Source organism: Sapajus apella, unplaced genomic scaffold, assembly GCF_009761245.1.
Source record: "Sapajus apella isolate SASKATOON/1434 unplaced genomic scaffold, GSC_monkey_1.0 scaffold81, whole genome shotgun sequence".
NCBI classification, from domain to species: domain Eukaryota; kingdom Metazoa; phylum Chordata; class Mammalia; order Primates; family Cebidae; genus Sapajus; species Sapajus apella.
Window position 1 is genome coordinate 2759137 of NW_022437021.1, and position 10559 is coordinate 2769695.

The 10559-nt window shown below is 34.3% G+C and overlaps 1 protein-coding gene across 1 annotated transcript in view; it reads right to left on the reverse strand.

Moving 5' to 3' along the window:
- COL1A2 (collagen type I alpha 2 chain) overlaps positions 1-10559 on the reverse strand; it is a 36994-nt gene that overhangs the window by 25355 nt on the left and 1080 nt on the right. The window contains exons 2-11 of the mRNA XM_032252941.1: positions 8376-8386; positions 7435-7449; positions 6755-6790; positions 5549-5641; positions 4211-4264; positions 1279-1323; positions 1133-1186; positions 988-1041; positions 627-680; positions 157-210 (exon numbers count right to left, since the gene is read on the reverse strand). Coding sequence (XP_032108832.1) covers positions 157-210; positions 627-680; positions 988-1041; positions 1133-1186; positions 1279-1323; positions 4211-4264; positions 5549-5641; positions 6755-6790; positions 7435-7449; positions 8376-8386 — 470 coding nt within the window. The remainder of the gene's footprint in view (positions 1-156; positions 211-626; positions 681-987; positions 1042-1132; positions 1187-1278; positions 1324-4210; positions 4265-5548; positions 5642-6754; positions 6791-7434; positions 7450-8375; positions 8387-10559) is intronic.

Genomic DNA, 10559 nt, shown 5'->3' on the forward strand with positions numbered 1-10559 from the left:
TATTTTGAAGAAATCTTACTCTTTAACTCTTTCTTCCCTTTGGCAAACTCCAGGAGTTTGAAACTGAATATATGTGACCCAGGATTTTAAACATACTTGAGTTTTTTCCAAAAATTAATAGGCATTTTCCCTCATCTGAGGAAAGAATGTGCTCACCCTAATGCCTTTGAAGCCAGGAAGTCCAGGAGTTCCAGGGAAACCACGAGCACCCTTAGAAAGAAATGCAGAAGATGGTGAATAATGTTTTACCATAAATAAAAAGGCAGTGTTTCCTTCCCTCCAAAGTATTTATTCTCATCAAAGTTCAAGCTTTGAATCAAAGTCTAGTATACCTTTAAGCACAGAGCAACAAATAAACTTGCTCTGATGTGAGTAACTGAGAACATGGTGTTTGTAGAAAACACAGTTGAGTTGCTTACAGTATGCTTGCTGTCATTAGTATTCCATTATTTGCATGAATGAAATATATATGCAGTTTTTACTAGGCTCTTTTCTTTGTTAGATACCTCCGATTTGTGGTATGAGTTTGGGTGACATCTATGTTGTCATTTAGATTGATGCTAGTTTTAGCAACTATCTTATAGACCTATGATGTCTGTGCTATCTACAGATGTAAAAAGTCTTACCTGTGGTCCAACAACTCCTCTCTCACCAGGTCGTCCGGGTTTTCCAGGGTGACCCTAAAACATGAAAACATCGTAGAGTCAACTTCTTCTTGGTAAACTATCAGACAAAATGGGGGCATCTTGGTTTTTACAAAAGGGGAGAAAGTTATCACATCAAAATGTGGATCCAGATACATATTTAGCATTTCCCTTAATACAAGCAGGTTAATTAATACCTCATTAAAATAATATTTTCCATATATTAAGAGTTCTGTCAAGTATATTCAGCATTTGGCAGAATACTTAATTTGAATCTACAAAATCTTCTTGAGGCAAGAGTATTTAAATAGCATTTTGAAAGTGCTTAAGAGTAAATACTTACATCTTCACCAGCCTTGCCAGGAGGGCCAGGTGGACCACGAGCACCTGCAGGACCCTAAAAAATGGGAGACTCATCATTTCATTAGGGTTATATTCATAAATTTCCTAGAAAAAAAGTTATCACAAAGATGGAAAAATGTACTCACAGTTTGACCAGGTTCACCAGGCTCACCAGCAGGTCCTTGGAAACCTTGAGGACCCTCAATGAAAAAAAGAAGGTCATACTCTAAGCCTTTATTTCTTAATTCTCTGTCTTTTTAAATAAGAGGCATTACAAGATTTCGGTACTTACTGGGGCTCCAGCTGCACCAGGAGGGCCTCTAGGTCCCATTAAACCCTGTAAAGAAAGCAGATATATCAATGTTTAGCACTGATAAGTTGTCATGGTGTTGGATAGGACTAACTTAGCAGTGTTACAGACATTTTGTGTTGGACAGATAAACAGAATCATGGTTTTATTCCAAAGTATTTGTTCTTCCCAAGGAAGAATTTAAGGACTCAAGTTTCCTGCACTAGTTCTCTCCCTTTGCTTTTCCTTTTCTCCTAATCCAAATCAACAGAAATCAATGAAAATTAGATGGGACAATCATAGGTTCCTTAAAGTTGTGCATGATTGGGCATATTGAGATTGTTCTGATGCAATGAAGTGAATCAGTCTTTGCGCAAGTGCAGAATATACAATTGTCTTCTCCACAGCAGATGAAGCATTTCCATTCGGATTTCCGTGATCATATGGTCATCTTCCTATGTCATATTTAACTAAGAAATTGGTATTTTTATTGTCACAAAGGGCATAAATTGGAAAGAATCAAAAGTCCTACTTAATGATTAGAGGGAAGTTTGTTATAATCTCATTGTTCCTCTATGGGCTATTGGTGACTGATGAAAATGTCAAACAAAAGTGGATGTAATGAGAGGTAAAAGAAAAATAAAATATTATTGAAATAGCCTTCTGGAAGAGTCTATTATATAATATTATTATTGAAAGTATAGCTCAAATGATGGAAGATTGTTTTCCCTTTTGTTCTTTCTATAGCACAAAAGTAGGGTAAAATAAACTGTTACTAGATTGTAAGCTAAGTACACTTTCTTGACTCCTCTTTGCAGTAATCAATGCCTGTGTAAGCTCATCCATAGGGTCTGCTCCTCATAATGCTAAAAATATTTCATGGACCAGTCTCAAGTAATTTGTTCACGACATCAACCGTGGGTACTCTGTGGTCAAGGCTACCCCACTGTATTAATGCCTAGAGAGAAATAACATGGATTTTATTTAAAATGTATGTCATTTTAATTATAAGAATTATTCATTTGGTTTTAGAAATTGCTCTGACATTAAAAGAAACTGTCACTTTTCAATCACAATAGCTTTTCAGGCATACATTAAAAATAATTTTCTTTGACACCATGAATTTCTAATTATATTTATTTATTTTTTCATGTATTTGCAACAATTTCATTTACATAAAATGTCGTGTATTTTGTGGAGGCTGTGAGACACTATGATTACTCATTAATTCAGAGAAGAACCCTTGGGGGTTTTATAGTTATTGATTTTCCAACATGGAAAGTTATTTTAATATTTTATTGCTGCCTATCTTCCCTATTTGTGAAACACATATCTGTTGATTACATATGTCTGTGCATGTGTGTGGATGTGCAAGCTTAAATTATATTTCACTGATATTTCAAAGTAAAATACTTTGCTTTATGCCCCCTAGAGAGATGTTCCAAAAACAGGAGAATCTGAAATCCATATTAATTTTCCCAGCTTAGTGGGCTTTTTAAAATGACATTTAGTAGCACTTTACTTTCCACCCGCTTCGCTTCTTCTTGAGATATAGGTGCTGCTTTAAAACTGACTAATGTCCAGCATTAGCTGAAACAGCTAATTTCAAACATCCAATATAAACAAAGCTGAAAGAAATGCTATACTTTTTCATTTCAGATATGAACATTTTAAATTACTAGAAAAAATCACAGAATTAGAAGTCATCAATTAAAGGTACATTATTTCTCAAGTGAGAGTTTTAATTTACAGAAAATATTATCTCACCCTTAGAGTATATTAGCTTATTGTGGGCCATTAGTTCCAGCAGAACATCTTCTTTTGATGATAGAGCACTAAATGCAGTGCCCAGGTAAAATTTACATTTTAAAGACCATGTTGACTTTGGGCAGATAAATAGCTTTGTTTTGAAACAATTAATTAAAATCACTAAATTGCATGTGTGTGTATATATATATATATTAAATCCTGTAGTGCTTAATCAACCTAATACTTTGACTTCTGGCAATTTTTCCCTCTATTTTGTATATGCTGGTATACATTTCCATGCTCACATTAGTATTTTTCCCCTCAAACATCTCTCTAATGCTTGTTAGAAGCTTCATTTGTTAATAGTCATCATCATCATACAGGGAATGCTTCTAAGCGGTACTCCACTGATAGGGTATGGTGCCGAATATTTGTACTGAGTGACATAAATGCTACATTTTTACTCATACTCTATGCTATATTGATTTACAATCAATAGACTAAAATAGGATTTTTTTGGTCAAAATATAGAAAAAGAAACATTTCCTATATTGTTAACTCCTTGAGGAAGGGTCAGGATCCGTCATATTCTTTGAGATTTCCTCAGTGCATAATACAGTTTAGGACCCATTGAAGGTACTTGATTAATATCCATTGACTAAATGAGTGGTTTATTCAAGGACTAGGTACATAATCCACGATGTCGTCAAATATTAGACATCTTGCCTGGCAGCTACTTCTAGTTCTGTCACTAGTCACCTGAATGACCTTGAGAAAAGGGCTTAAACTCTCCCAATTTAAAATGAGTTAGCTGGGCTAGAACTTGTTGATCCTTTCCAACAAGTTCAGGGAACTTAATAAATATTTCTGTGTCTCTAAGTGTTGCTTAAAATTCTAAGCAATGTTAAAGAATATTTAAAAAATTAATCAGAGTGATTACTTTTTAAAATTAAAGATTATTTCTTGGGCATAAGTGTATGACCTATCTTAATGAGGCATTTTTGTAAAGAAAAGTGAACTCCTTAATGTAGGTTTTCATAAATTTGAAGACAAAAAGAGTTGTTTTTATATGATCTAAGTATTGAGTGTTCACTTAGGTAACTAAATAAATGGCATTGTGAAATGTGACATAAAATAAATTCTTTATTTAATAAAATATTTGGCTAAGATAAAAAGACAAGCGTACCATTGGTCCAGGGCCAAGTCCAACTCCTTTTCCATCATACTGAGCAGCAAAGTTCTAGAGGGATAAAAAAAATTACATATGCAAAATATTTTTAGTTACTAGCCATGTAGTTCATTTTCTTATTCCACTTGTAAACATTTTTCTGTTGTTATTTAAAAGAGGGCAATGTTTTTGATATAATTATTAGTTTAAAATTCTTATTGAACTAAATTCCTAAAAAGTCAGGAGAGCTGTAAGTTTAAAACTTAGCCCACACCTCTTTGAAGTGGAGAACTTCCCTACTTTATTTTTTGAGCCCTTTTTCTGCCTTAACTCTGTGTCTCCACTTCTCACCTTTTACCTCTATTCTGAGGAAGAGAAGCTTTCTAAACTTTTGACATTACTAAGGGCCCCTGATAAATTAAGCAGAGCTCAGGAGGACGTCTTTGCATTTTCACCTGTTGCCCTTCCCCACCAGAGTTGCACAAAATGACTGAGATCTTTTTCTTGTTAGAGTTTCAGGAAAAATATTAAGAGTTTTCAAGTTTAAAAGAAAATTAAATTAAAATGGCCCTTGGAAGATAAAACTTTTACAAAATAGTTCACAGTAATAACTTTACTGTTAAAGATCTCTCTTATAGTGGTAGCTCTATTAAAGAAGCTGCTTTTTAATGCACTTCATAGATAAGCAATCATAATAAGATCTTTGGGGGAGAAAGGTCTTATTTTACTGGCATACAGTTGGGTATTAGAATCAGGCTTCTGATTCATAGTGCTAACCAATTAAGCAAATATGTTTTCCTTCCTGCAGTGAGGCCATTTGGCACTCATACCATTGTTAAAGACATAAAGCTAAAAGAAGATATTAATGAAAAAAGGGAAATGTACTTTTCTGAAATTAGTTTTAAGCAAATTAAACTTAAAACCGCTTTGAATGTTGGTTCAGCAGACTTCAAGCCAAGGAGAATAAAAAGGGTAGGATGTTTGTGAAATTGCTTAAGATCAAGAATTTCACTTATGTAATTCAATCTAATCAAACTCTTTAATAATGCAAGACCTCTTATTTGTGCCTTACTGATAAAAGATATTAAATCTCCAAATTAAATAATGGTAATGATGGCCACAGCTAACTTCAGTGCACACAAAAACCAGTCCTGTAATTGACAAGGGCTCACAAAGAGAATGGGTAAAGCAGAATCTTGACTGAAGAAACCAAATAAATGAAATAAAATATACTAATTTTCAAATAGAAGAACTATCCCTTAACTGCTAAAAATAAATTCCACAATAAGCCTTCTTTCAACAGAGGCATAAGAAACTAAAGTTAGCTAAAAGTTAGCAATACTGAAGACACCTTACCCCACCGAGACCAGGGGGGCCAGGAGGACCAGGAGGACCAGGAGGGCCTGTGGGACCATCTTCACCATCTCTGCCTGGGGGGCCTGGTGGACCCTGTTATGTAAAAAGTGAATAAGGTCATGGTTAGACAGGCCCTGTAGAAACCTTAGAATTATATGCCGTGGAATCAGTTGTTTGGCTCTTTCTATGTGAAAGTAGGGTGGAAACTGAATATACTATATTTGTCATTGATTGAAATTCACTTATGAGTCTATTTTACAAAAAGGGTTAGTAACTCTCAAGACATCACAGGGTAGTTTTCCTAAAGAACTGTCTCAGCCATTGAATATTAATTCATACTGAAGCTCCAGTATTCAAATGTAGAAATTAGAGCCAAAATGTATGTTTCCGTGCGCTTCATATGTTTAACAGTGCACAAGGATTTACTTTGAATTTTTATTCCTGATCTCTGACTGTGATGAATTTATTCAATTGTTTTGGTATGTTACATGTGAATGGATGAATTGATATGACAGTTAATAAAATCACTTTATCATAGGATAGAAAATCCTGCAGATTTCCTACCATTAATTACCTTGTATTGTTAAAATAATTAACTGATATAATTCTACTTATAATAAATTGTTTGAGTGGAATACATGTAAGTCTCCACTTCCCTAATAGATATAAGATATAAGTATTTATGTATTGGCAAAAGTGTTATATAATGCAAAATCACGTAGTTATAAACGTCAAATAAGCATAGCAAGGAGATTTTACAATGCCACAAACAAAATGTAAGCCTGACTTGTACATGTATGAATTTGAGCAGAGAAACATGTTACTGATTACTTGTTCACTATTATTCCCAAGCTACCTAAGGGATCTTACTTCAAAAGCAAACCAAATATATTAAAAAGAGGACTGTGGTGGTAGGTAGATACATTTTCATTATGCATGTGTTGGACAGGTCAATTACAAACAACGCAGACCATGCAAAGAATATGACTGTAACAGTTTTGCTTTTTTAAGGGATAATTTTGACCTAAAACAAATATTGATTATATAATAATGCTCATTCACCTCTTCTGCAGTGTATTATCTGTTTAAAGGGGTATACAATTATCCGGATATATAATAGTCTTATAGATTGCCAGTTCCTGTAGTTTCTAATACATAGTTATTCAAACATGGGCCAAAGCCCTTTATGGTTCAAACATTACACACCCTTTCTCCGCGTGGTCCTCTATCTCCAGCTGGGCCCTACAAGAAAGATACAAACAGCACAATAATAAATGTCTAAGAAGTAATTTCCAGTGAATGAGCAAATCATTCTTGATAGTAATTAGTTGGTAAGACTGATCTAACTACGATGTTGTTAGATAGTACATAAAAAATTGGCACAATGCAATAGATAAAAGTATATTGTTTTTTATTATAATTATATTATAATTTTTTTCAACTGGGGACTGGAATCTGCATAGTCTCCAGCTATTAAGTTAATACTATGCACAGCATTTTGAGTAAGATGAAAATTGTAGATGAAATGACCATTTTGTTACATTTTTAACAGCACATTTATATAGTCAAAGCCCTTTAAAATAAGCTTTTTTACTACCTACAATTAACATAATATGCCTTCCATCTCCAGAATAAAATAAGTTTTTTTTTCTTTTGTATGTAAATCACCAGTTTGTATCACATAAATGTAATTACAGATGATTCCAGAAGATAATAAAACTGTTATCTTAAACATCAAACTCCTTTATTTTATGCTTTAGCTAATGCATATTCATGTAAGCAAAATCTTGATAAAGTATTTTTCTTCTATAGTCTACTATAAATTTAGTTAAATTATGTTATCCCTGATAATTTTATATATTTACGAAGAAGTGTTGTACTCTTACCTTTCTTACAGTTTCCTAGAAAAGAATAAATAAAAGATTATTATGAAGAAAATTGTATTTAAAAACAGCTTCAATTTTGGTGTAGTACACAAATATACCTTCACAGTACATTATATTACACATTTACTGTTATCTTAGTTTAATATTTCAAACTACAATTTAAAATTTTACTGGTAAGTCAAATAAAAATATGTACCTACAGAACCAAATATATATATTAATACTTATCTGTAATTATGCTTCAGATTCAATTCATGAGCTAAGAATGTGTTCATAATAAATGCTTCTGCAAATGATTCCAAAGGAGTGAAAAGATTCTCTAGCTCACTGAAGTCTTCTGCTTCACAGTAGCTTATCCTAAAACTTAAGTTTCTATTGGATTATTTACTCTATGTTTCTTGAGAGTATTTTATAAAGGTAGCCTTATTCAGTAGTCCTACCCATTTTGGAAAATAGGGTGGGTACTTTCTAAGGCAGCCAGAAAGGTTTTGACTATCATAATTCTTCACAATTTTCTTGGGAATCCAGGTTGTTCAATATTAATGTAACTTCTTCCCTTCCAAGAGAAGACACCACTGTAGCCAAGGAAATCAAAGTTTTTTTTTTTTTTTTTGAGACGGAGTTTCACTCTTGTTACCCAGGCTGGAGTGCAATGGCGCGATCTCGGCTCACCGCAACCTCCGCCTCCTGGGTTCAGGCAATTCTCCTGCCTCAACCTCCTGAGTAGCTGAGATTACAGGCACGCGCCACCATGCCCAGCTAATGTTTTGTAGTTTTAGTAGAGACGGGGTTTCACCATGTTGACCAGGATGGTCTCGATCTCTTGACCTCGTGATCCACCCGCCTCGGCCTCCCAAAGTGCTGGGATTACAGATTTGAGCCACCGCGCCCGGCCCGGAAATCAAAGTATTTTTAAAAATTCCAAAAACAATTTTACTCACCTCTTGTAAAGCTGTAGAAAAAAAAAGTAGAAATAATTATTAGTATTGCTTCATGGATCAATAGCAATAATTAACAAATAGAGACACATGTTAATAAAATTGAGTTACCTAATTAAAGGAACAATTATATTTTTTATTAAGACTATTTTGATGACTTGGAAATTATGCAGGTCAAATGTATGGCAGGGATCAGCAGGGTGATGTGTTTGCAATATTAATATGTAAATATATTTTGAATTAAATTGTTAATTATTTACTATTTTATAAATGCTGTGAAATATTAATGTGTCTGAAGGAAATTTTGAATGCTTAGCAATTAAGCTGGTAATGTGCACGGATGAATCACTGAGTGTAAGACAAGATTAGTAGATTGATGAAGAAATAATTTATGGTTTAATTCGTTTTTAATACCTAAATATCTAAAAAAAGGTAAAATTTAGGAACGTATGTTACCTTAAAATTCTATATTGAATTTGTTTTTTATGAAACATTGAAGTGGACTTAATTTTTTATAAAACATTGAAGTTACCTAGTACTTCACTGACTTCGTACCATTCTTAATATCCTTTTTCAAAAGGTCTAAATTGCACATTATTAACTATGAAAATGAATTAATTCGGACATCTGAATTTTACTTTAAATTAATTCACTTAAATTAGGCAAGGTCATTTTACCAATATGTATCATTTTTGTCGCTAAGAAAGGGCTTTGTATAAATGGAAAAACTGTGGATTAAAGATCTTGAAAAATAAATAGAAAAAATAAACGAAAGTAATATCCTCCCTTTTGCCATAATTGCTATGAGTCCTTAAAGATTGAATTCCTCTCCTACAGTATAAAAATTATAGGTTAATACAGGATACAAGTTTGGCCAAGCTTGCAATAGGATGAATCACCCCTAAAAATTGCTTTCATTAGGTGGCCAAAAAGTGCGTTATTTGAAGTGAGAACATCTGTTTCAATAGTTACAATTCAGGAGGGTGGACCACATCCAGCACTGACATTTAAGGGCAATTTATGAGCATTACTGTTAAATTACAAGAATGATACGTTCACTTCACTGTGTCCATCGGTAGGAAGAATAATTATGCCTGACTTGATTAACGGAAGTCCTTATGATTTTGGAAATTTGCCTTTTAATTACACAGACGTGGACCATTTTGAAGAATGCGTGTTTGATAACATTTATTCGAGACTGTGGTTGACTGTTGATCAGAAGGTAAGTTGCCTTTGTACCTTCAAATTTCCCTAAGTCTGATTTCATTTTAATCTCTAGGAGTCAACACTCTTTCCTCCCACTCTTAGCTCTCATATGAACTTGGTAATGTGAATCTGTTCACTGGTTCACTGCAATTACTCCCTAGTATCCAGTGTGTACACTAAAAGTGAATGAAGGGGGAACCACCCCCCTCACACACAAATGCATTAGGAATTATGCGGTGGTAGACCCCGTGCTATGTGGGAGGAGCAACTTTTTGGAGTACTGGGTGTGGTCAGACTCTACCATCCCCCATCTAGTCAATATCTCTGTCTAGTACTTTGGCAGCCATTTTCAAGACGAAAACGGAGTGATCTTCTTCATTCTATCATGACATGAAAGTCTGGCCATAAAACCTAGAGCTGGAAAGTGGCCTTGGAGTCCCTTTAATCTCTGTCTCACATTTTAGAAAAGGCCGTTTGACTTGCCCATGGCCACGCGACAAATTAGTGTCAGAGTTATGAGAAGAGCCCCGGTCTCTTGAGTCTCGTGTCAATGTTGATATTTCTCAACTTGCTGCGTTCATAACGTTTGATTATCAGTGTGAATATGTCAAAGGGATAATTCTCAGGCTTAACAAAAGTTAGAGAGAATGTTAGTTTAAAAATGTTACTATTTCCATGACCAGAAAGTGAATTGAGACACTAATATTACTTTTCAGAATGTAACTATTCCAAGTAGCATCTATTCTCCTTTCCAGGGTTCACTGACTAGCCACTGGGGAAAGGCTCCAACCAGAAACGTTGATCATTCATCTGTATAAACCCGTAGAAGCTTTAATTGGGATTCCATTTGCTTCAGGCCTGGTCCCCTGTACTTTCATTTTCCTTCCTCCAGAGGGCGCCTAATAACCATCATCATCATCATCTTCCTCCTCCTCCTCCTCCTCCTCCTCCTCCTCCTCCTCCTCCTCCTCCTCCTCCTCC